General features: G+C 44.3%; 1 protein-coding gene across 1 annotated transcript; it reads left to right on the top strand.

Annotated features, from left to right (window-relative positions):
* The first annotated feature begins 1,247 nt into the window (after positions 1-1,247).
* Positions 1,248-6,577, top strand: BAMBI (BMP and activin membrane bound inhibitor). The gene is made up of 3 exons (XM_003903505.4): positions 1,248-1,729; positions 5,061-5,348; positions 5,792-6,577. The coding sequence occupies exons 1-3, from the start codon at positions 1,654-1,656 to the stop codon at positions 6,208-6,210; spliced, it is 783 nt and encodes a 260-aa protein (XP_003903554.1). The 5' UTR covers positions 1,248-1,653; the 3' UTR covers positions 6,211-6,577.
* Positions 6,578-26,839: the final 20,262 nt, after the last annotated feature.

Raw genomic sequence — 26,839 nt, 5'->3', positions numbered from 1 at the left:
TGCAGCTCTGCAGACTTTCAACAGCTTTAAAAGGTTAGGCGTTTGAGGTATGTTCGCCTTGACTTTCAGTCCTCAAGACATAGATACATTTTTCTTAGTCTTAAAGCTCATGTCTGCACTCTAGTCCTAAAGGATTTGACTTTATAATTCTCACCTTAGCATGAAATGTGCTTCTCTTTCTTTCTTTCCCCACCCCGCCCCACCCCCTTTTGACATATCGGGTAGGGAAGCTCTGGCAGATTCTCAAGAAGAATTTTGCAAATGGTTGACTTTTGTTCATCTCAGGTTTTGGAGGGAGAGGATAAAAGAACATTCCCTCAGATAATGAGTTTTAAGCTTAATTCCTTCCAGAGCCGAGGGAAGAAAAAACTACAGCAAGACCACCTTGAGTACCTTGGGAAGGGCAGCCCCGCGATCCCTAATAAATGAATTAGCATCTCAAGGAGGAGATCACTGCGGGGCTGATATTGATCAGGGTCAGCCGGCGTGTTTGCCAGCGATTGTTTGGGGGGTGGTTAATTGAGTGTCAGTCTCGGCCAGTGTCGTCTCGCTGGCGCCGGGTGCTTTTGGATTTGCTAATTTTCGTTAAGTGTCTCTAGCCGGCTACTCGTCCCGTGTACCCGGGAGAACCTAGCGGCTCCTAACTGATCAACAGTCGGTCTGTCTGGGCTTTATTGATCCCCTGGCTGGCAGCTCGAGGCGGACACGCTAAGGGGGTGGGGGGCGAAGGCTGAACGCAGACCTCAGCGCTGGGCCGCCTCGTCCAGGTTCCCACCCGAACCCTCTTCAGCCATCTGCACAGGCCGGAGCGTCGTCACTCGCCCCTGGGGGCTCCAGAAAACGCAGTGCGGCCGGGGAGGACCACCACGCAGCCCCCCTGCGTGTTTTGGGGGGCACCCAAAAGAAGCTCCGGGCTGGGGGACGCTGACCGCCCGAGACTGAGCCGTCAGGGTCTCGGAGGCGGGTTTCCGAGCGGGTCCCGGGGCTGGGCTCCCGCGGAGCCTCGCGAAGGTCATGGACGCGCAGGCCTCCGCAAGGGGGAGCGCGGGAGACAGCAGCGCCCCAGCCGGGCGCCCCAGACGCCGGCGCCGCTCGGAGCCGCCGGGCAGGTCCCTCAGCGCTCGCGTCTGGGCCCGCCCCTAGCTGCGGGGTGGATTGACAGGAGCCCGGCGGCCAATCGGACGCCGCGGGGCGGGGCGAGGCGGGGCCGCCCGGGCTGGCTCCCCGCGCGGGGCGCTATTTACGGCGCGGAGCCGGCGGGACCTGGGCTGGCGCGGGCGGGAGCTGCGGTGGATGCGCTAGCGCTCTGGGGAGCCCCTGCCCTCTTCGCGGAGAGTGGCCGCTAACGGGGACTGAAGGCCGGGAGCCCACCCTGGCCCGCGTCGGTGCCCGGGGCTAGCGTGCAGCCCTAGAGTCGAGTGGGGCAAGGGAGCCGGTGGCCGCCGAGGCGGGACCGGGAAACTTTTCTGGGCTCCTGGGCGCGCCCTGTAGCCGCGCTCCATGCTCTGGCCGCGGCCCGAACCCCAGCCCCGCCGCTGACGGCGCCCGCCGCTCCGGGCAGGGCCCATGCCCTGCGCGCTCCGGGGGTAGTAGGCTGCCGCCGAGCCCGGGCTCCGGGAGCCGGCGGGGGCGCCGCGGCTGTGCGGGGCGTCAATGGATCGCCACTCCAGCTACATCTTCATCTGGCTGCAGCTGGAGCTCTGCGCCATGGCCGTGCTGCTCACCAAAGGTGGGTGCCGGGGGCGCAAGAGCCCGGGGTCCCGTACCCGTCGCGGGGCTTTGGAGCCCGCTGCAGAGGCTTTGTTAGCGGTGGGCGAGGCTCCCTCCCGCGCCGGAGCCGCAGGTCGCGACAAGTTACTGTGTTCTTAGAAGTCGCGGCGGTGGCCTGGCGCGTGGATGCGGACTCCGATCTCAGGGCAGTCGATAATCAGAGGGTCCTCTTGGCTCTGCCTGCGGGGAGTGGCGCGTTTGCAGCCCAGCGGGGAGCGAGGCCGGAGTCTCGGCTCGACGCCGCCGCCTCCTCACCCTGGGGGCCCGGACGACCGGGAGGAATCGCAGACCCCGGCCCGTAGCTGCCGCTTGCCCGCAGTGTGTCTGTGTGAGTGCCTCAGGATGTATTTCTGTGCGTGTGTCTCTGAGCCTCAGTATCTCTGAAAGCATTTGTGTCTCTCTCAGTGTTGTGTCACTGAATGTGTGTTTGAACCTTTGTATCACTCAGTGTATCTCTGTCTCTGAGTATGTCTCTGAATTTATCTCTGAGTGCATTTCTGTGTCTCTGAGTCTTTGTGTCTCTGAATGTGTCTGAGTCTCTGTATTTCTCAATGTATCTCTGTGACCCTGAGTGTCTTTCTGAATGCATTTCTATGTCTGTCTCTAAGTGTCTTTGTATCTCTGAATGTGTATCTGAGTCTCTGTGTGTGTCTCTGCGTACGTCTCTCTGAGTGTGTGCGAGCGAGTGTTTGGGTTTCCCTGGGAGTTAAGGTGTCCGAGGTGTGCAGGAGTGTGTGCTGTGTTGCTTTTCAGTAGCCAGGAGGAGTAGGCTCTGTCAGCGTCTCATTTCCTACTCACCTCATATTTTACAAACAAGACGAAAAAAAAAAAAAAAGGCAAAGGCAGCGGGTCAGTTCCTTCTTTCCTCTGCAGGCTTTCACCTTTTAGATAGAAATAACCCGAGCTTCCTCTGAATTTCAAGGTTCCCCTCACCTCCCTGCTATGAAATCTACCTACTGTTCTGTGAACAGATAATTTTTTTTTAAGTAGGAAGCACTGTTTAGCCTTTGCACCCCCCTACTTCTCTCTAATTGCTATGTAGCAGGCATGAGGTTAAAGCATAAGTTAGCCCAGCGAGGATGATGTGCTACAGTATTTATTTATTTTGGAAGGAAGGGTGTAATTAACCCTAAATAACAGCCCTTACAGCTTGCAGAGGGGAGCCTCCTGGCCCTATCAAAGGCGGGCAGAACAGGGAGGGACTGAGGCTGACATGAAGTCACAGATACCGAAACTATGTGCCTGATAATGATATAATTAGGGGATCAGAGATTTCTGACGGCTGCGGACTTCAAAAGCTTTAAAAGAAGCCAGCAGTCTCTCCTGTAGCCATCTTGACTAAAGCAGACATTTTTGTTTAATCACTACATACAGTAACGAGAAGGGGGCAGAAACAGAAGGGCATTGTTCCACAGTTTCAAAATACCAGTCCCCTTTCTGGCCTTTTGCATGCCACAGGAAGAAACTTTATGAACGACAGAAATATAGTTTTAATACAGTGGTACAAAAGTCCATTCTCCTTGCTTAAAATGTGGCTCCAATTAAAAAAAAAAAAAGTAGTTAGAACTTTCCCAGTTACCTGTCAAAATTTTATTAGGCTGTTTTTAGGTCATTGAAAATACAGTATTTTAAATAGGCTCTCATAAACATTTAAGCAGCATTTTACTTGTATTCAGTCTTCCTTTTCTGTACAAAGTCTGAAACTAATAGGGTCAAAATGGGCTTTTAATCTGTTTTATTTATACTTTAAATCTGTATATGGAATTTGTCAAACTAGGAATATGTAGTCATCACCCCAGAAGACTGGTGAGCTTTATGTGGAAAATAAAGTGAGCTTGGAGCGAGGAGGAGAAAGAGCAGAGAAGTGATTCTGCAAAGCGAGGTTCTTACGTGAAGCAGAGAAGGAACTTGGGCCCAACCTCAGGATGGCGAGTGCAGATTTAGGAGCGAGAACCCCAGCTTTGGACTGTTAGGGGTTGCTAAAGATCTGTGTTTAGTGGGCTGGTTTTTCTTAGAACCGAAGCACTGGCAGTGTCCGGTGAAAGCAGAGCATACCATACCGTGGTCTGGAATTTGGACAGATAATTAAATGAGACACCTTACTCGGCATCAGAGAGAGGGGGAAGAAGAAAGGTAAGGGTGGGAAGAGGTTTGTAAAACAGCAGATCCTGGTGTTTAATTTCAGAGTGGAGGTTTCGGATCTTCAGACGGGAAACTGGAAGAGGCTCCTGCATTAGTTCAGTTTACTTGCTGTGGCATGTGACAGCGACCAGGGTCCACTAGGTAGATATCGTATTAGTGATAACTTTAAGACCCAGATTATTTCAACTAGAAACTGATATTAAAGCCTCCAATCTTGCCCTGTGACAAAATGTGAACCAAGCCATGCAACTCACAAAATAAGTTTTTATAAAGGAAACTTTTAATCACTTCCTGTAGAAAATTTGAGGTTTCCTTAAGGATTTTTCATTCAACCAGCAGAGGATTTTCAGTTTCAATGTTTCCCCTTTTAGATCACATGTCAAATTACATGTAAAACTTGTGAGGAGGAGGAGGAGAAGTTAGCCTTGCAGTTTTATACTCCCCCCACCTTTTATGACTTTCCATTTGGGCTGAAAGAAATTGACTTTGGCAAGTAAACCACTAATTGTAAACTGCCTAGTTCCTGTTTTACAATATACTGACTAAAAGCTCCTCTGCATGAAAAGATCTTTATAGGCAAAAAGTTTGCCTTTTCTAGAGAGGTTGCAAATAGCTGCCTAGTTTCATAGTTTTAAAACCTCCTGACCTGGGCAATTTCTAGATTGTTGTGTTTCTAGTTAATAACTTTATAAGGTGTTAGCTAAAGCTCTTAACTCTTGGCACAGTCCTGTGGGATAGTAAACAATTCAGTAGTTCCGATCAAATATTTATACTGACAAAATCAAAAAGCCTAGCATTTTATGTTGTATGGTCATGTAGGGTTAAAATGAATAACGTGATTTACGTTATGGTAGGAGAAATTATACTCATTACTATTTCCTTGAAAAAGCAAGTTTTTAAAAAATGACTCTCTAAACTCCTCAGAAACCTGCTATTGGGATTACTACATTGCCAAAAGTACATTTAACTGGATTGAAACTTACCTACTGGCTGCAGGGAAGGGCTTCTCCAGGCTCCATGGACTGGAGCCCTGAGCTTGGATGATCTAAAAGTTCCATGCCTTTGAATATGGGATTTAGCAGCTGCCTAAATAGTTGCTTTATCTGGTTTCTGGAGCAGAGTTTGACGTGATCTCTCATTGTTTTCAGGTGAAATTCGATGCTACTGTGATGCTGCCCACTGTGTAGCCACTGGTTATATGTGTAAATCTGAGCTCAGTGCCTGCTTCTCTAGACTTCTTGATCCTCAGAACTCAAATTCCCCACTCACCCATGGCTGCCTGGACTCTCTTGCAAGCACGGCAGACATCTGCCAAGCCAAACAGGCCCGAAACCACTCTGGCACCACCATGCCCACATTGGAATGCTGTCATGAAGACATGTGCAATTACAGAGGGTTGCATGATGTTCTCTCTCCTCCCAAGGGTGAGGCCTCAGGTAGGTAGAAGCCGTTTCTAACCAGAATGCCTGCCTGATCTATAGACTTGTGACAGCCACGACTTCGTGTGTCTGCTATTGATTTTGTTGTTAATGTAATTAGAGACACCAGAGGGAGAAGCCTGGCTGGATACAAAGATGCATCTTGATTGAGTGGCTTTTATGTCTGCCTGAGCATTAGATGTCTGTCTACATAATAGGTTTTGCCTGTTTCTTCAACATTTTGAAGACATTAAAAGGCCATTACATCTCAGTAATGACAGTCTGTAAACAAATGCGTTTGTAAGCTTCTTTAGATAGTTTTGCAATGTTTTCTAAATATCGTTGATTTAATTGTAAGCTGCTTTTTAATGGAATTCCTGGATAAAATGAATTGATGATTATGAATATATCCCTAGGAGGAGTTAACATGGAGTTTGATCATTTTCTTTGTACTCCTTTAGGACAAGGAAACAGGTATCAGCACGATGGTAGCAGAAACCTTATCACCAAGGTGCAGGAGCTGACTTCTTCCAAAGAGTTGTGGTTCCGGGCCGCAGTCATTGCCGTGCCCATTGCTGGAGGGCTGATTTTAGTGTTGCTTATTATGTTGGCCCTGAGGATGCTTAGAAGTGAAAACAAGAGGCTGCAGGATCAGCGGCAACAGATGCTCTCCCGTTTGCACTACAGCTTTCACGGACACCATTCCAAAAAGGGGCAGGTTGCAAAGTTAGACTTGGAATGCATGGTGCCGGTCAGTGGGCACGAGAACTGCTGTCTGACCTGTGATAAAATGAGACAAGCAGACCTCAGCAATGATAAGATCCTCTCGCTCGTTCACTGGGGCATGTACAGTGGGCACGGGAAGCTGGAATTCGTATGACCGAGTCTTATCTGAACTACACTTCTTGAACGCTTGAAGGCCTTTTGAGTTCTGCTGGACAGGAGCACTTTATCTGAAGACAAACTCATTTAATCATCTTTGAGAGACAAAATGACCTCTGCAAACAGAATCTTGGATATTTCTTCTGAAGGATTATTTGCACAGACTTAAATACAGTCAAATGTGTTACTTTAAAATTATAGAAAGCAAAGAGAAGACTTTGTACACACTGTCACCAGGGTTATTTGCATCCAAGGGAGATGGAATTGAGTACCTAAATAAACAAAAATGTGCCCTATGTAAGCTTCTACATCTTGATTTATTGTAAAGATTTAAAAGAAATATATATATTTTGTCTGAAATTTAATAGTGTCTTCCATAAATTTAACTGGGAAGCGTGAGACAGTACATGTTAATGACACTAATGGCCATTTGCTGTTGCTCACTTGTTGTCAACTCCAGGATGTGGCTTGATTTTTTCTTTTTCTCTTTTCTTTTTTAAACAAGACCAAGATCTTGCTTATTCTTCCACGTGCCTGTGTAATCTTACAGTATGGAGTTTCTAAATGTATACTGACCATCTTTTAGTGTCTTACCCACATTTCTGGTTATAGGATAATTCTAGTTCTAGCTTTCATCTAAGAAGGAGATCTGAAATTTGTGTGTACCAGGTCAGATGTGATTGATCAATTTCTAGAGTTGACTTAGCAAAGGTCATTTTGATCCAAGTGTTCTGGAATACCTTTTCCAGTGTGTCTACCTCCACCCAAAAAAGAAAAAAAACCCAAGTAAACAAAACTTTTTTTTGTTCAGGTTAGTCACTGTCTCCTTTTACTGTTGATTAATTGGCCAGTTTATTTTGTCCTAAGCCAAATTGAGTATTTTGGCTCCCCAGTTAGCCGAACCCTACCGTACAACACTCTTAATTTTAAACCTTGCACTTCAACAGTGTGATGCTTTTTTTTTTTAACTTCCTCCTTAGAAAGGTTTTCTGTAGTGAACATGATATACCAGTTGATTTAAATAACTGCTACTAGGTTTCCTCCTCCCAAATGATCCTTTAGGGAACCAAATAGATACTGGCTTTTGCCAGTAACACAGCTAGGAAACAGTGTTTCCTCCTATAAGACTTTCGGTCCTGGTGACATTGCCCAGCCTGAATTTAAACGTATGACTTAGGCCGGGCGCGGTGGCTCAAGCCTGTAATCCCAGCACTTTGGGAGGCCGAGACGGGCGGATCACGAGGTCAGGAGATCGAGACCCTCCTGGCTAACACGGTGAAACCCCGTCTCTACTAAAAAATACAAAAAATTAGCTGGGCGAGGTGGCGGCGCCTGTAGTCCCAGCTACTCGGGAGGCTGAGGCAGGAGAATCGCGTGAACCCGGGAGGCGGAGCTTGCAGTGAGCTGAGATCCGACCACTGCACTCCAACCTGGGCGACAGAACGGGACTCCGTCTCAAAAAAAACAAAAAAACAAAACAAAACAAAAAAAAGTATGACTTATTTGTGTACTTCCCTTGCCCCCAGTGGATCTTTCTTATTTTAAATGTCAGAATAATATGCCATGGAGAGTATCTTCTCAATTCCTTTGTATATTTGAAATTTTTGCTTAAAAGTTAACCTGTAGGCCAGGTGTGGTGGCTCACACTTGTAATCCTAGCACTTTGGGAGGCCAAGGCAGGTGGATCACAAGGTAAGGAGTTCGAGACCAGCCTGGCCAATATAGTGAAACCCCGTTTCTACTAAAAATACAAAAATTAGCTGGGCATGGTGGCGTGCATCTGTAGTCCCAGCTACTCGGGAGGCTTAGGCAGGAGAATTGCTTGAACCTGGGAGGTGGAGGTTGTGGTGAGCTGAGATTGTGCTACTGCACTCCAGTCTGGGAAACAGAGCTAGACTCGGTCTCAAAAAAATAAAAAACCTACAGCCTGCATATTTGAGTATGGGGGTTTTCTTTTATTAATATTAATTGACCACCTGCCCTAGAAAACTAGGCTGTGGAATAAACATTTTAATAAAAGCATTCATATAAAGCATAATAAAAGCATTGTCCCTTTTAAGATGAATAGCTCTTGCATGCATGCCTTATATTTTATAAAAGATGTTATTAAGCTTTATGTACGTCAGTTTTTGAGGAAGCCGAAGAATTGTTCGTTGAACCCAACCCTTCAAACCTGTCAAGAGAATTGATCAAAGTTGTTCGTTGGTGAAATTCCCACCCTCACCTCCACCTCTGGCTCTTGTTTTTTTGTTTTTTGTTTTTTTTTTTGAGTCTTACTGTCACCCAGGCTGGAGTCTGGTGGCGCCATCCATATCACTACAACCTCCACCCCCTTCCCCGCACCTACCGCGTCCCGCCTCCGTCCCCCTGCAACAGTCAAGCAATTCTCCTGCCTCAGCCTCTGAAGCAGCTGGGATTATAGGCACCCACCACCATGCCCGGCTAATTTTTGTATTTTTAGTAGAGACAAGGTTTTCACCATATTGGCCAAGCTGGTCTCAAACTCCTGACCTCAAGTGATCCTCCTGCCTCAGCCTCCTAAAGCGCTGGGATTAAGGTGCGAGCCACTCTGCCCAGCCCCACTCTGGCTCTTGATCACATTATAGTAGTTCGTAGTTTGGAGATTAAAGGACTTCTTGCTCCTTGTACTTTCTCATTTGACATACGCCATTATGCAAGCTCCGCAATTCTTCAAGTGGCCAGTTTTTGTATCTGTTACGTGTAGTCGAAGTTTCTTTTCTCTGCTTGCCGTTATGAGGGCCTGTTCACCTCATATCTTCTAAGTACAGGTTAACTAGGAACTCCGCAATTCTTTAGGAGATAAAACAATGAAGGATTTAAAGTCATGTGCTTTGAAACACTTTGAAATCAGTGAACCCCTTCCTCCCAGAGAGGCCTATGTCGGGGCTGGTGTTACCACAAACTTCATGGAGGATGCATGCACAGCCTCTCCACTTGATCTTGTGCCTTTGTTCTTCCTATTGTATATTCACGAGGCTGTTTACAGCTCCCTGTACTGTGGGGAGGTGGCACTGTGCCCACGGCCTCTCAGAGTTTTCTAGGGCTCAGCTTCTAGCCACATAATAGGCCAGCCCTGCCCCTTTTCCTAAAAAAAATCCTCTCCCTTTTGATACTCATTTAGTTTTTACACATGTCCTCACTGCCAGTCTTAAAGTCAGGCCCGCACATAAAGTCAGATCCGCCGCCTTATGAAAATATTGCCAGCAGCTCAACTTTGGATGTAACTAAAAACTACCTATAGATTTCACTTTTGCTTCCCTGTGAGAGTGTAGAAGTTGCCGGGAGCCAGAGATAAGGACTGAGATAAGGTCCAGGGTCTACCTGATTCAGTGATGTCGGAAATGGTGGTGGTGACTGGTTTGTCTGCAAGATGTTTACTGTTACTTTGAGGTGTCACAAGGCCAGGCTAACCAGGAACAACCCTTGCTTAATATTGTCATAGAACTCCCCCTAAAAGGAATATTCCTTTCTGGGTGGAAATTTGCCCGAACTAGAGACATGGGACCAAATTTGCCAAGATGATTTTGTATCGACAACTCCTTACATTCTACCACTGTTGAAAAAATTGATCTGTGCATGGTTGTGTCTTTTATGTTATTTTTTTTTCCTTTTATTTTGAATGGCTTAGAGGCTTCCTAGAAATTGACTGGTGTGTCTCTAATTTCTGCTGAACTGATTTTATTAAAAACACTGCACCACAGGGGGTTTGACCTTATAAAATACCAAACATGTCTGCTTTAGAAAATCACAAAGCTTTCCTCTGAAGGGCTCGTAAATCTGGTTTCAATATGGGTTGATTATAGGCTAAAAGCTTGAAAGCAGTGGCATCTAGTATCATGACTCGGGAACTGGCTCTTTTGGGGCCAGGATAGCTTTTTTTTCCCCTTACAACCTCTAATTGGTCCTCTTCTCTGCCTCTCAGCCCAAATGTCTTTAAACCTCTACAGCTGTGGGAACTCGGGCAAATTAGGTCAGTTCTTTGAATATTCAGTTTTGTTGCCTGTGGATTGGGGGCCATAGTAAAACCTTGTAGGATTATCGTGAAGAGACATTGTAGCTATTTTCATTAATATACACAACAGTCTTGTATGAACTGCCCCCACATAATATTCCTTAAAATCTGAGAACTTGTGCCCATTATTTGTACTGTACATTAAAATTACTTTTTAATATTTAAGATCTTTGCATACTTGAGACTTGCAGACCTGCCAGTCACCTGCAGACAGGATTTAGCATTTTAAATATTCATTTTCAATGTATTATTTTTGGCCTCTCATGTCTATTAAATAGGTTCATTTGTAATTGTTTCCTTCTGGAATAATACAGATGGCTACTGATAAGAATGTTTTAATCATATAAACTTACTTCAACTTCTAGTAGTTGATAGAATGAAGTTCCCTTGGAGTTTCAGCTGCTCTGAATGGTCAATCCATTGAGAAAATCAATGGATTTGACAGGTAACAGATAATGTGTCCATATTGTTTGCGTGGCTTGTGTCGGAACTGGTACATTCTCAATAATTGATTCTCAATGCCACAATCAAATACAACCTGCCCCACAGGTGCTCCCAACAAAATACAAATACTTCCAGAACTAGTTTTTAGAACTTTGTGAATTTGGAAGTGGAGGAACTAGTTAAAAATCATTTAATTACCCTGGATGAAATTAATTTAGTTACTCTGTGGGTCACAGTTATAATAAAAAAATTAAATGCTCCAGATACCAACATTTATAACAGAAAAATTGACTGCTCCAGATACCAACGGACTCCCCTTCCCTCTACCCAATTCATTCTGTCAATATGACTATCTGCTACCTTAAAAAAGCAGATTATTGATGTTTTTTGGGAGTTAGAGATCCCATAGAATGACAAAAACTCTCAAATTTTGGCAACTCTTTATTTGGAGTACGGTTTACACTCGGGACATGTCCTTGTTAATCTGCTAACATTGCATCGTTTTGCAGCGTGGTGGTGTAATTCATTTGTCTGTCATTCCAGGAATTTGAGGATAGAATCAAGAAGGTGGCAGAGCTGAGATTAACCAGTTGGGGTTTACTTCTTCCAGCAAGGCAGCAGTTTTCCAAGGGATGTGCTTTTTTAGAGTTTCAAAGTATTTATTACTAGGGAAGGTCTACCAGCCAAACTTCTGCAAACTTTTCCCATTCTTTGAATATGAAAAGGGTAACAGGAAAGGCATTGATAAGCAATCTGGGGAGATACCTTGGGTAAGCAGTGAGATAGTATCTCAAGGCATTTGTCATTCCTCGAGACTTTTAGGACATTCCTTCTATCTAGGAGCTAATGGCCAGCTGACCTCTCCCGGGCAATTTCAAATGGTGTTTAGCTCCCGGTATCTTGCAGATTAGATTGATGTTGGACTAAGTCTGAATGGAACTCAGGAAAGATCAGCTGAAAACTATGCATGCCGCGCGCGTGTGTGTGTGTGTGTGTGTGTGTGTGTGTGTGTGTATGTGCGCATGTGTGTTTGTATGCCATGTTAATTGAATAGACTTCGTAATCCTGGAATAATTTTACATTTAACAATTTTCAGGGCGTTGCATAGGTAGTTTGGAACTTGCGAGAAGTCAGCAATTTGTTTTTAGACACGTGAAGACTAAGTTAGTTGTGATGAATTAATAAACTCAGAGGCTGTTGTGTCAATTCACTCTGAAAGATCTCGCATTACAAACCTAATGGAACAAAAATTGTTTTAGCAGTTAAAACCAAGAGAAATACAAAAAGCTCTTTATCCCTGCTTTCTTCCCCTTGGAATTTCCCTAGGGAGCCGATGAGGACAGTGGAAAAACACCACACTTCTCAAAGCAAGTTTCTTACTTTTTAAGTGTTACAAGTTGACGGCAGAGTGTTTTTTTCCCCCAAAATTTAGTGGATGTGGTTTTGATACCATAGCTTTAATTCACAGTTGCCTTGGCAAATGAGGGCATTTCTCACCTAGATTTAGGGCTGAAACTGTGAACTACCCGTGGGAAGGAGCCATGATCAATAACCTTTGGACATATCCAAAATCCAAAGGAGAGAATTAGATGAAGGACAGATTAAGGCCTTTTGTTTTCAGGCACCTGTTTCTGGTTTTTAGTAAATAAATGTTGTCTTTCTCTTTTATTCCTCTATCCTAACTGATTGTTTTACAGATTCATAATTTTTGTACGGAAAGCCTAAACGAAAACAAATTGCTAGCGAAGGAAGTTGAGAAAAAATTCCAATGGGCCTGAACATTAACGAAACATTGCTAAGGTCAAATATCGGAGTCTACCTTTTATATTTGGTGCAGGCTCTGAGCTCATTTAAGGACACTAATTCTCACCCAGAATTTTATCACTATTCTCCTTTGAACTAAGAGTTGTACTTTCATTTTAGTATTTAAAGATAATCCAAAGTTTTCACCATTGTCTCTCCAAGGAGTTAAGAACAAGCCACTGAGAGTTTTGTTGATCAAAAAGGTTGAGAACCTGGAACGCGCTACCTGATTTAGTATTTCATCCTCAATGGCTTGATAGGCCCTGCTACACCAGGGCAACTCTGGCAAATTCTCTTTTCTTCTCATGGAAATGAACCTCTGCCCAGAGGCTGGAATAAAAGCAAAAAATAGCTCACGTCTTTCATTCAAGGACACACCAAGTTATAGATTCCCTTCCCTTCACAAACACTTAGCATCTTCATGAAGAGTTTACCTTTAACTTCAAAATCCAAATAGCTCTTTTGAATCCATTGCAGTTTCATAATTTAGGCTTTTATATGTTTCTTTTTTTTTTTTTTTTTTTTTTGAGACGGAGTTTCACTCTTGTTGCCTAGGCTGGAATGCAATGGCACGATCTCGGCTCACTGCAACCTCCGCCTCCCAGGTTTGAGCGATTATCCTGCCTCAAACTCCTGAGGAGCTGGGATGACAGGCATGTGCCACCATGTCCGGCTAATTTTATATTTTTAGTAGAGACGGGGTTTCTCCATGTTGGTCAGGCTGGTCCCGAACTTCCGATCTCAGGTAATCCACCCGCCTCGGCCTCTCAAAGCGCTGAGATTACAGGCATGAACCACCACGCCTGGCCTATATTTATTTTATCACATTATTATACAGTGCTCTTTTATAAAAATTACTTATTTTCGTAAGCCCAGCCTGTAGGTCAGGCTGCAGTGCACTGGTGGGATCATAGCTCACTGAAGCCTTGAACTCCTGGACTCAGTGATCCTCCTGCTTCAGCCTCCAAATAGCTGGGACTACAGGCATATGCCACCACGCCTGGCCTTTTCTCATTTTTTGGTAGAAGTGGAGTCTCCAGGCTGGTCTCAAACTCCTGGGCTCAAGCAATCCTCCCACCTCAGCTTCCTGAGTAACTGGGACTACAGCTGTGCACCACCATGCGCAGCTAATTAAAACAATTTTTTGTAGAGATGAGGCTCTCACTCTGATGTCCGCCCTGGTCTCAAACTCCTGGCCTCAAGTGAACCTCCCTCCATAGCCTCCCAAAGTGCAAAGATAAATTTTGAAAAAAGAATGTATATGTTGGGCAGGGGTGGCAGGAGCGGGAGGGAAGGGAAGGTCATTCTTGACTTCACAATCCTTTTACAGTCTTTTTTCTAGTTTCCTGTGTTCCATTTATTTATTTATTTAAAAATATTATACATATCTTTATATTTTCTGAGTCCTGGCTCAAACCTGCTTCCTGCTTTTTTTTTTTAATGTTGTAGATTTAAAAAAATTGATACACAATAGATGTACATATTTTGGGGAGCACATGTGATAATTTAATACATTCATATAATTTGTACAGATCAAAGCAGTGTAATTGGATATCTATCACTTTAAATATTTGTCTTTGTTGTATACTAGAAACATCTGAATTATTCTCTTCTAGTTATTTTGAAATATATAATAGATTACTGTAAACTATAGTCACCCCACTGATCTGTCAAACACTAAATCTTATTTTTTTTTCTATCAAACTATCTATTGGTACCTTCTAATCAAGCTCTCTTCATCCCCCTCCAGTGGTGCTTACTAAAAATTGAATAAATGTGGGAAAGAGAAAATCTCCCTCTTTAAAAGCAACACTGTTGCGGACATTTTAAAATGCAAACGTTTTGGCTGGAAGTCAGAAATCTCATTCTCTCTGCTAAACCTGGTGTAGCATTTATCACGCTTGAAGTGGAGGCATCTGGTCACCAATTTCACAGCCTGGACAGAGCAAGAAGGTGCGGCTGGTTTAGGAGGCGGCCTGCGGGGGTGATCAGGATCGTCTGTCCATGTGGGTTTGGTAAATGTCAAGGGTCATTTCCCTGTCCTGACACTTGATTGTGAAGCAGGTTGTGAGGTAGTTCTTTCAAGGGACTGGGTTGTGACAATCACCACAGTTGGACAATAAAACCCGAACATCCTTCACCATCTCCTTTAACAATGGGAGGTTGTTTGTTGGCATTTGTATGCAAATTGGCATGAGTAACTAACAGGTTGCTTTGAAATCCTCAATTTGTTTATCCCAACCTGGGAAGCCCGACCTTTTCTTCAGAGGCAGATTTATGGAGCTATTTTTCATGGCTCTCAGCAATGAATTGGGTTCAACAGGGTCGCCAGGATTTTCATTAACTCAAGTAGGCTTCAGAAGCAGAAGAGCTCTGCTGGTTCCCTGGACTGACACAGACAGTGGTGACCTATTGCGAAGCCACTCACCACGTCCTGCAGTTCCTCTAGGGCTCTGCTGGCTAGTCCTGAGCATGTGACAGCAAACAACTGCCAGAGGGAAAAAGAAAACCCTTTCTTCAGAATATTCATACACAAATACCTCATCTGGAGAAAAATACATTGACCATTTTTTTTGGTCTTCCTGTTTCTTCTGGGAAGTCACACCTTTGCACCTGGCCTAAAGAAGAACCTGCCCTTTTTTCTGAAGCTTTTTCTGAAAGTGCTTATCCTAATTTCTTTTTTCTTTTTGAGACAGGATCTCCCTCTATCGCCCAGGCTGGAGTACAGTGATGCGATCTTGGCTCACTGCAGCCTCAACCTTCCAGGCTGAAGCCATTCTCACACCTCACTCTTATGAGTAGCTGGGACTACAGGTGCGCACCACCACACTCAGCTAATTTTAAACAATTTTTTGTAGAGATGGGGAGTCTCACTATGTTGCCCAGGTTGATCTCGAATTCCTGGGCTCAAGTGATCCTTCCACCTTGGCCTCCCAATGTGCTGGGATTATAGGTGTGTGCTACCACACCTAGCCCACATCCTAATGTTTTTATAAGCCTTCATAGTTGCAATATGGTTTGGCTCTATGTCCCCACCCATATCTCATGTCAAACTGTAATCCCCACCTGTCAGCGAGGGACCTGGTAGAAGGTGATTGTATCATGGGGGTGGATTTCCCCCTTGCTGTTCTCATAATAGTGAGTGAGTTCTCATGAGATCTGGTTATTTAAAAGTGTGTGGCACCTCTCCCTCTCTCTCCCTCCCTCTCTCTCCCTCTCCCTACCTCCTCCTCCCTCCCATTCCCTATCTAAAAGTGTGTGGCACCTCTCTCTCCCTCCCCCTCTCTCTTCCTCCCCCTCCCTCCCTCTTTCCCTCTTCCCTTCTCTCCCCCTCTCCATCCCTCTCTCTCTCCACCTCCTCTCTCCCTCTCCCTCCCTCTCTCCCTCCCTCTGTCTCCGTCTCTGTCTCTCTCTCTGTCTCTCTCTCTCTCTTTCTCTCTCTGTCTCTGTCTCTCTTTGTCTCGCCACCATGAGAAGAAAGTACTTGCTTCCCCTTCACCGTCTGCCTTGATTGTAAGTTTCCTGAGGCCTCCAAGCCATGCTTCCTATTAAGCCTGTGGAACTGAGTCAGTTAAACCTCTTTTCTTCATAAATCCCCAGTCTCAAGTAGTTCTTTACAGCAGTGTGAGAATGAACAATGAACTAAAACAAGCTGCTATGGATATGTATGGTTCCGGCCTCTGAGAGACCTGGGTTCAAGTTCAGACTTAGCCTGTTACTAGTGGTGTGACCTTGGGCTAATTAACCTCTCAACTTCCTCACTTACATAATGAAGGTAATAATATTATCAGCACTTTATTTTTTAAAGTTTTTATTCATTTATTTTTAGAGAAAGAGTCTTGCTCTGTTGCCCAGGCTGGAGTGCACTAGTGCAATCATGGCTCACTACAGCCTCAAACTCGCGGCTCAATTGATCCTCCCACCACAGCCTCCCAAGTAGCTGGGACTACAGGTTTGTGCCACCACCCTGGGCTTTATTAGCGCTTTGGGTTGTTGTGAGGATTAAATGGGATAATACAAATAAAGATTTAGCACAGTTCCTAAAAACACTATGAAAGTTAACCATTCCTATTAAGTATCATTCCTTCATGAGCCCTCACGATGCCTAGGAAACACACACAGATGATAGAGGTCACCACGCTGACTCTACAAATGGAAGAACTGGACTTCAGGTAAACCCAAAGATCCAGGCCGGGCGCGGTGGCTCACCTGTCATCTCAGCATTTTTGGGAGGCCGAGGTGGGTGGATCACCTGAGGTCAGGAGTTCGAGACCAGCCTGGCCAACATGGTGAAACCCCGTCTCTACTAAGCACAACAAAAAGATTAGCTAGGCGTGGTGACGTGTGCCTGTAATCCCAGCTACTTGGGAGGCTGAGGCTGGAAAATCGCTTGAACTGGGGAGGTGGAGGTTGTAGTGAGCCAAGATAATGCCACTGCACTGTAGCCTGGGCGACAGAGCGAGATTCTGTCTCAAAAAAAAAAAAAAAAAAGATCCGGTGATGTTTAAGCTTTTTCATTTGTGAATGTGAGTGTCTTGAATTCGCTTTAACTTTCCACGATTATATTTTGCTGAAGATAGTAGGAAAGTACTTAATTTTTATTTAAACATATTGAAACTACCATATCCCTTGCAGGAAAATGTTACATATTAGGAACAGTTACGACGTGCGGTATCAGCACAGAACAGTTTAACACTCTTCAGGAAGGACACGCTATCTGCTCCATGTTACAACAGATACCTGTTTTTGCACATCCTATTAATGAATACACAGCTGTTGAGTGTGCTTGTTTGCTCTGCTGATGGGGCCAAGTCATGGTTCCAGGCGACAGCTGTGCCTGGAGCACAGGTGGTGTGAGCTCCTGGCATTGCCACTGTCTTTCTGCTTGGGGGTCCAGGTGAAGGGCTGGCAAAGTTTGTCTCACAGGGAGGAAAGAGGCAAATTAAAATTTTGTCCCAGACCGGGAATGGTGGCTCACGCCTGTAATCTCAGCATTTTGGGAGGCTAAGGCAAGAGGATTGCTTGAGCCCAGGAGTTGGAGACCAGCCTGGGCAACTTGGTAAAGCCCCATCTATACAAAAAATAAAATTAAAAATTAGCTAGGCATGGTGGTGCATGCCTGTGGTCTCAGTTGCTCAGGAGGCTGAGGTAGGAGGATTGCTTGGACCTGAGAGACTGAGGCTGCAGTGAGAGATGATGGTGCCACTGCTCTCCCTCCTGAGCAACAGAACGAGATCTTCTCTTAAATTTGTTGTTGTTGCTGTTTTTCTAGAGCATGCTTGTAATTCATAAACCGAGTGAGGTGTGTTTTCATGAGAATCTGGGCTTCTAAGAAATTTGCCAGACTAGCCGGGCATGGTGGCTCATGCCTGTAATCCTAGCACTTTGGGAGGCTGAGGCAGGTGGATCAACTGAGGTCAGGAGTTCGAGACCAGCTTGGCCAACATGGTGAAATCCTGTCTCTAGTAAAAAGTACGGAAATTAGCTGGGTGTTGTGGCATGTGCCTATAATCCTAGCTACCTGGGAAACTGAGGTGGGATAATTGCTTGAACCCGGGAGGTGGAGGCTGCATTGAGCCAAGGCCATGCCACTGCACTCCAGCCTGGGCAGCAGAGCAAGATGCTGTCTCCAAAAAAAAAAAAAATTGCTGGACTAAAAACACAATACAGCTTTAATAATCGTAGTATAAATCATAAACCCAACACCTAGTCATTTATTGTTCCTTACTAAGAAATGCTGGAGCTGGGCACAGTGGTTCACACCTGTAATCCCAACACTTTGGGAGGCTGAGGCAGGAGGATCACTTGAAGCTGGGAGTTTAAGATCAGCCTGGGCAACATAGTAAGACCCTGTCCCTACAAAAAACAAAAACTAAAAAATTAGCCAAGTGTGGCAGCATGCACCTGTAATTTCAGTTACTCAGGAGGCTGAGACAGGAGGACTGCTTGAGCCCAGGAGTTTGAGGCTGCAGTGAGCTATGATTGTGCCACTGCACTCCAGCCTGGGTGACAAAGCAAGACCCTCAAAAAAAAATGCTGAGACATAACTGCTTCTGTGATTTAGTGTTCATGTATCAGGCTAATGTGTATGTTACTTAAGATACTGACAAATCCATGGGGCTTCCCCAAGTCCAGGAATTGATCTGTGTGTCCCACATCTGTCCAGCACCTTTAAGGAGCCACCAGCCCCTTCCTGCACGCACTTGCAGCATGAGACCCAGAAGACAGTTCCAGCACATTTTGCATTAGCAGACCAGCTTGTGAACCTTTCCTTCCATCCTGGGTTTTGCTCTTAACCCCATTTCTTCTGCTCCCTCGAAATGACCTTTGTTGCTGATGATAATATTTTACCCTCAACTCTGCCTGTTGACTTGCTATTTCCTGCCCATCTGCAAGTCTCCATAGCTCAGGCCGTCTCTGGGGTTCCACCTCTGGCTGACTCTGCCTCCTTTTGCTCTGACTTCATGTCCTTCTTCTCTTTCTGTTATTTATTGTTATTATTACTTTTTGAGACAGAGTCTTGCTCTGTTGCCCAGGCTGAAGTGCAGTGGTACCATCTCAGCTCACTGTAACCTCCACTTCCCGGGTTCAAGCGATTCTCCTGCCTCATGCTCCCTAGTAGCTGGGATTACAGGTGCATGCCACCACACTTGTTATCGTTATTTTTGAAACAGGATCTCTCTGTCACCCAGGCTGGAGTGCAATGACACGATCACAGCTCACTAGGGCCTTGACTTCCCAGGCTCAATCCATCCTCCTGCCTCAGCCTCCTGAGTAGCTGGGACCACAGGCACATGCCCCACACCCAGCTAATTTTTTTGAAAAGCAATGTATTCTAAGATTCTGTACTGAGTAGCGAGATTTAGTGAACCAAGTCATCTCTCAGTTTCATCTTTTTCATTTGTAAAGTGAGAGTTAGAGGACCACAATGCTTTCTTTCAACCTCAGATGCATGTTATTAAAATTCTACAGTGCCCTGAAGTCCCTTTGATCTCCTTGGGGAAGGCATTCTAAAATGGGAATTATTATTAAAATGCTATTTTGAAATAAAGATAAACTTTTTCTCAGGTATTTATATATTTTTATTTCTTTCATACTTTTCATTCTCATTCCTTTGTAAATACAGGTTTGAATCGTGTCTGCTTTCTCTCATGTTTATAACCAATAAAGTTTGCTTTAAGAAGATGGAAAATGGCATATATGCAGTTACATGCTTGAGGCCATCTTTCCTTTTTCAACCAATAAAACCACTGCCTATTTGGAACATTGTTCGTAATTGAATTTACTTTACAATAAGCCTCAGACTTAGAGCTAAAGAATGAAGGGAGAGAAAGACAAGTCCAAACATTGTAATTAACAAAAGCAGTAGCAACATTATCGTATACAGCTTAAAACAAACGCATTAATTTTTTTGAGTCTCCGGAATAAAGATGAAATGAAACAAAACAAAGTTCAACCAAAAAACCCTGAAAACAAAGAACCTTAGAGACAATCCTGCTTAAAAATAAGTTTAAAAATAACCTTGTGTTTTTCTTCCTACTTAAGATGAATATTACACAGCAATGAAATTGCCCTTTGTTTTTGAAATTTTTCTACAATAAGTTGAAATGTTAAGATGAGTGCACTGTGTCTTGGTTAGAAACATCACAAAGAACTTGACGTGGTGGTTCATGTCTAGTTCCAGCACTTTGGGAGGCCAAGGCAGATGGATGGCTTGAGCCCAGGAGTTCAAGACCAGCCTCGGCGAAATCGTGAGACTCTGTCTCTACAAAAAATAAAAAATTAGTCAGACATGGTGGTGTGTGCCTGTGGTCCCAGCTACTTGGGAGGCTGAGGTGGGAGGATCACTGGAGCCCAGGAATTCAGGACTGCAGAGTCGTGATGGCTCCACTGCACTCCAGCCTGAATAACAAGGCGAGACCCTTTCTCTGAAAAACAAAAACAAACCCAAAATAAATAAACAAAAGAAACAGCAAGAAGGAATATTTATGCTTCTTTTTATTTATTTTTGTTATTATTTTAATAGAGATGGAATCTCACCTTGTTGGCCAGGCTGGTCTTGAATCCTTGGCCTCAAGTGATCTTCCTGCCTTGGCCTCCCAAAGTGCTGAGATTGCAGGTGTGAGCCACTGTGTCTGGCCAAATAATTATGTTTCTTATTGGCCTAAATGTTTAATACTTAAATGGTGCAAAAATATTGCAAATTTGGGCATTCTCCCTACCTCCTAGTTGGAAAACACTGGCAAAGTGACTCACTCAAGGCCATGCTGTGAGCGGGGACTCAGACCTGGGATTTCTTGCCGGGATTAAATCACTGAGACACATTCACCGCAAAGGATACTGAAAACTTGTGAGAACAATAATATTAAATTTTCAAGGTTTTATATCCGAATGGAAACCATACAATGACACTTTGTCTCATACAGGGTCTTCTCTGCTTTTCAGGAGGCAAAGCCATGCTAAACCCCCAATCACACTATTTCTTCTTTTTTTTTTTTTAGATGGAGTTTCGCTCTTGTTGCCCAGCCTGGAGTGCAATGGCGTGATCTCGGCTCACTGCAACCTGTGCCTCCCAGATTTAAGCAATTCTCCTGCCTCAACCTCCTGAGTAGCTGGGATTACAGGCATGTGCCAAAACGCCTGGCTGATTTTTTATGTGTTTAGTAGAGATGGGGTTTCTCCATGTTGGTCAGGCTAATCTTGAACTCCCAACCTCAGATGATCTGCCCCCGTCTCGGCCTCCCAAAGTGCTGGGATTACAGACGTGAGCTACCGGGCCCTGCCTCAATTGCACTATATCTGCCGAGACACACCCCATCCTACCTATGGAACTGGGAAGGAATTCTTGGTGTAGTTATTTCTGGGATGCAGTTTGGGAGATCAGAAGAAATTTCTCCTCTTCTCTCCAGGTTTGACTCTTTGAGGGAAGATTTCATGTGTTATGTGTCATTCTGGAACATTCTGGAATCTATGAGAAACAATTATTATTATTATTTTTTGACAGTGTCTCGTTCTGTCGCTTAGGCTGGAGTACAGTGGTGCCATCCTGGCTCACTGCAACCTCTGCCCCCCGGGTTCAGGCGATTCTCCTGCCTCAGTCTCCCAAGTAGCTGGGAGTACAGGTGCACATCACCATGCCTGGCTAATTTTTGTATTTTTAATAGAGATGGGGTTTCATCATGTTGGCCAGGCTGGTCTCCAGCTTCTGACCTCAAGTGATCTGCCCATCTCGGCCTCCCAAAGTGCTGGGATTACACGTGTGAGCCACTGTGCCCATCTGAGAAACAAATTTTTATTCTCCTCTTTCATGACCTTCTTACTCTAGAGATAAGGAGAGACCACTGTCAACTAACTTTCCCCCCCTTTTTTTGGGGATGAAAGATGGGGGAAAAAACATAATCTCATCCTTTCACTTCTTGTTGCCTATTTCCTTACAAACCACCCTTGAGACCAAAAGAAGCAGAAATCAATCTATTCTGATTCTTTTTTGTGGTTTGTATTAGTGAAGCATTCTGAAATACTTTTTTTTAAAGTAAGTAATTTTTCCCTTGGAAACATATAGAATTACCTGTACGGGGAAAAAAAATGATGTATTGAATTTACTCTTTCAATAGTCTTGATTTTTAGTTCCTCACTAAGAACAGGAGATCCCTGGTGCAATTTCAGTGACTAGCATCAGCATATAGTTCGTAAAGTCGCAAAATGTCAAACTCCATGTAAATTGTATTTCTAAATCCTCAGCAGCACTCAGAGACTGTAATTATATCCTGACAGTGTCTTACTCACAAAACAAGACTCAAGCAACGTCTTTCAAAACCATGCTTTGACAGCTCATTCACTTTATCCATAACACTATCTTAAAAGAATTTCCTTTCAGAAAACAGTCAATGAGCACAAGTCAGGGGGAATTTTCTCCTTGATTGAATTCATGGAAGAGCAGAGTTCTATTTCCAAAATAATCAGCAGGCCCAGAGACATTCAGCTTCTCACTGAGCAGTGAATATTTGATATTTCAGAACTAAAGTAAGCAGCTTAATGGAACTTGTCAGGCACTGATAAAATGGTAGAATAAGAAAATTAAGACTTCAGGTTACTTCAGAATAACGAGCGTATCAAAGGTCAACGTTTACCTTTTCCAAGTTTCGCTTAAATGAAATGTATGAGAGAGAGCAAGAGGGAGAGAGGGAGGGAAAAATAATTCTGGATTGGTTATTTCAATACATTAAAAGGTGCCCTGGGCAGGGTATTGGAAGAAAGTTTTAACAAGTTTTTTCTTTTTTTTTGTGGAGACAGGGTCTGGCTCTGTCACCCAGGCTGGAGTGCAGTGGTGCAATTACAGCTCATTGTAGCCTTGAACTCCTGGGCTCAAGCAATCCTCCTCCCTCAGCTTCCTGAGTAGCTAGGACTATATAGATGTACACCCCACCACACTGGCTAATTATTTTGTTTATTTATTTATTTTTTGGTAGAGATGGGGTCTTGCTATATTGCCCAGGCTGGTCTTGGACTTCTGGCCTCAAGTGATTCTCCTGCTTCAGTTTCCCAAAGTGTTGGAATTACAGGCGTGAGGCACCATGCCTGGCCAGTTTTAACAATTTTCAAGAAGTCTTTATGTAGTGTGCATACCTGAGTAATCTTGATTTTCTTTTCTTTCTGTCACCCAGGCTGGAGTGCAGTGGCGTGATCTCTGTTCACTGCAACCTCTGCCTCCTGGGCTGAAGCAATTCTGCAATTCTCTTGCTTCAGCCTCCAGAGTAGCTGGGATTACAAGTGCCTGCCATCATGCTTAGCTCTTTTTTTTTTTTTTTTTTTTTTTTGAGATGGAGTTTCACTCTGTCACCCAGGCTGGAGTGCAGTGGTGCCATCTCGGCTCACTGCAAGCTCCGCCTCCCAGGTTCACGCCATTCTTCTGCCTCAGCCTCCCGAGTAGCTGGGAAGACAAGCGCCTGCCACCACGCCTGGCTAATTTTTGTAATTTTAGTAGAGATGGGGTTTCACTATGTTAGCCAGGATGGTCTCGATCTCCTGACCTCATGATCCGGGCTCCTCATTTTTAATAGCTCCCCACACCGTCTTTGGCCTTGCTGGCAAAACTCCAGGGTGGGGAGACTTGAGATAAGGCCCACAGATTGAGGCTACTGCACAAACCGTTTTGTACTTGTTCATGATGAGGTAAGCACAAAATTGTTGTTATGTTGGTGCAAAAGTAATTGTGGGGTTTGCCATTAAAAGTCATTGCAAAAACTGCAATTACTTTTGCACCTACCTAATAATTTTTTTTTTCTCTTTTTGAGACCGGCTGTCACCCAGGCTAGAGTGTAGTGGTGCACTCTCAGCTCACTGCAGCTTATACCTCCTGGGCTCAATTGATCCTCCTGCCTCAGCCTCCGGAGTAGCTGGGACTACAAGTGTGTACCATCACGCCCAGCTAATAAGCATAAAAAATAAAGGAAAGCATTTAGATACTTTTACAGCAATTTGATGGAGTCATTTTTTGTCTGTTGAATCTAATAATAAATATTGTTAAAATGGGGCTTCATTTTGTGTATCTTTGTCCTTAATTTCATTTCTGCTGGTACTCTCTTTAATTTAATGTATTTTATAAAACATCAGTTTGTGAGAGATTCGGAGAAAACTCGCCTTCTATCATAAACAGTTCGAGAAACATTGCTCTAGAGAACCAGGGGATAAACCAGAAGTATTTTTGGGAAAGAGGTATCAGCCTCTGCCAAACATAGATGGAGTTTATGAAGCAAAGGTTCAAAGGTTCCTCACCATAAAGAGAGTGGTCCAAACCAGTGATCTCTAGTGAGTGATGTTCTTCAGAGCAATGCTTCTCAAACACATTTGTCTTATGACTCCCTGTACATTTAAAAAAACTCAATTTCCAGTTTTTCATTGGTAGGATATAGAAATGCAATTGGTTTTTAAAACTTTCTTTCTTTCTTTCTTTCTTTCTTTCTTTCTTTCTTTCTTTCTTTCTTTCTTTCTTTCTTTCTTTCTCTCTCTCTCTCTTTCTTTCTTTTTTTTTCTTTCTTTCTTTCTTTCTTTCCTTCCCTTCCTTCCTTCCTTCCTTCCTTCCTTCCTTCCTTCCTTCCTTCCTTCCCTTCCCTTCTTCCTTCTTTCCTTCTTCTTTCTTTCTTTTCTTTCTTTTTTGTGATGAAGTCTTGCTCTGTCGCCAGGCTGGAGTACAGTGGCACAATCTCAGCTCACTGCAACCTCCACCTCCCAGGTTCAAGCAATTCTCCTGCCTCAGCTTCCTGAGTAGCTGGGACTACAGGCATGTGACACCACGCCCAGCTAACTTTTGTGTTGTTAGTAAAGACAGGGTTTCACCATGTGGGCCAAGCTGGTCTCAAACTCCTGACCTCAAGTGATCTGCCCACCTCGGCCTCCCAAAGTGCTGGGATTACAGGCATGAGCTACCATGCTTGGCCAGGATGGCTATTATTTAAAAATCAAATCACAACAAAAAACCCAGAAAATAACAAATGTGGGTGAGGATGTGAAGAATTGTAACCCTAGTGCATTGCTTCTGGGAATGTAAAATAATGCCATTGCCATAGGAAACAGTTTTGTGGTTCCTCAAAAAGTTAAAATAGAATTATCACGTGATCAAGCAGTTCTACCCCTAGGTACGTACCCAAAGTAATTGAAATCAAGGACTCAAACAGATATTTGTACACCAATGTTCATAGCAGCATTATTCACAATAGTCAAAAGGTGGAAACAAGCCGCATGTCCATCAACAAATAAATGGATAAACAATATCCAGTACATACATACAACAGAATATTATCCATGAAAAATGAAATTCAGACACATGCTACAACACAGAATGAACCTTGAAAATATTACATTGAGTGAAATAAGCCATACACAAATGGACAAATATTGTGTAATTCCATTTATATGAAGTATTTGGAGGAGGCAAATTCACGGGGACAGAAGTATAATAGGGGTTACCAGGGACTGGGGAAAGGAAAGTGGGAAGTTATTGGTTTAATGGGTAGGGACTTTCAGTCTGGGATGATGAAAAATTTCTGCGAATGGATTGTGGTAATGATTGCCCAACAACGTGAATGTACTCCATGCCATTGAACTGTACACTTAAAAGTGGTGAAAATGGTAATTATTATTATTATTATTTTTGAGATGGAATCTCACTCTGTCACCCAGGCTGGAGTGCAGTGGCCTGATATCAGCTCACTGCAACCTCTGTCTCCCGGGTTCAAGTGATTCTCCTGCCTAAGCCTCCTGAGTAGCTGGGATTACAGGCATGCGCCACTATGCCCAGCTAATTTTTGTATTTTTAGTAGAGACAGGGTTTCACCATGTTGGCCAGGCTGGTCTCAAATGCCTGACCTCAAGAGATCCATCTGCCTTGGCCTCCCAAAGTGCTGGGATTACAGGCGTGAGCCACCGTGCCTGGCCTTAAAATGGTAAATTTTATGCTGTGTGTGCGTGTGTGTGTATATGTATATGTATAATAATAATAATTATTATTATTTTTAAAGAAAGGGTCACTCTCTGTTGCCCAGGCTGGAGTGCAATGGCACAGTCATGGTTCACTGCAGCCTTGAATACCTGGGCTCAAGTGATGCTCCCACCCCAGCCTCCTCAGTAGCCAAGACCACCACCGTTGTGTGCCACTGCACCTGGCTAATGTTTTCTTTTGTTGTTGTTTTTTGTTTTTGTTTTTGTTTTTTGACATGGAGTCTTGCTCTTGTCACCCAGGCTGGAGTGCAATACACGATCTGGCTCACTGCAACCTCTACCTCCTGGGTTCAAGTGATTCTTCTGCCTCAGCCTCCCAAGTAGCTGGAATTACAGGTGCCCACCACCATGCCTGGCTAATTTTCTTTTTTTTTTTTTGAGACAGAGTCTCACTCTATTGCCCAGGCTGGTGTGCAGTGGTACTATCTTGGCTCACTGCAACCTTTGCCTCTTCGGTTCAAATGATTCTTCTGCCTCAGCCTCCCGAGTAGCTGGGACTACAGGTGTGCGCCACCACACCCAGCTAATTTCTGTATTTTTAGTAAAGACGGGGTTTCACCATGTTGGCCAGGCTGGTCTCGAACTCCTGACTTCAGGTGATCCACCCACCTCAGTTTCCCAAAGTGCTGGAATTACAGGCGTGAGCCACTGTGCCCAGCTGGGAATCACATTTCAACATGATATTTGGAGGGGACAAACATCCAAACCAGGTCTTGTTCTTCCTAGTTCTTATCAAATAACTCCTGGGTGGTCAGGATTTATCATATCTTCAGCCGGTTTGGAGGTCACAGACCTGAGATCTCCATGGTACCACAGAAGAGGGAGGAAATCAGGCCTTCGTGGGGTTGGT

Source organism: Papio anubis, chromosome 11 (assembly GCF_008728515.1).
Source record: "Papio anubis isolate 15944 chromosome 11, Panubis1.0, whole genome shotgun sequence".
Lineage (NCBI taxonomy): Eukaryota > Metazoa > Chordata > Mammalia > Primates > Cercopithecidae > Papio > Papio anubis.
Note: the sequence above shows the minus strand (reverse complement) of the source record. Positions and strands in the feature narration are given on the sequence as shown.

Bases quoted from the DNA above. Each gene is read 5' to 3' on its own strand.
- BAMBI (XM_003903505.4), top strand. From the start codon at position 1,654: ATGGATCGCCACTCCAGCTACATCTTCATCTGGCTGCAGCTGGAGCTC. The intron at 1,730-5,060 runs GTGGGTGCCGGG...CATTGTTTTCAG, and splicing joins GGCCGTGCTGCTCACCAAAG to GTGAAATTCGATGCTACTGT. The intron at 5,349-5,791 runs GTAGGTAGAAGC...GTACTCCTTTAG, and splicing joins TCCCAAGGGTGAGGCCTCAG to GACAAGGAAACAGGTATCAG.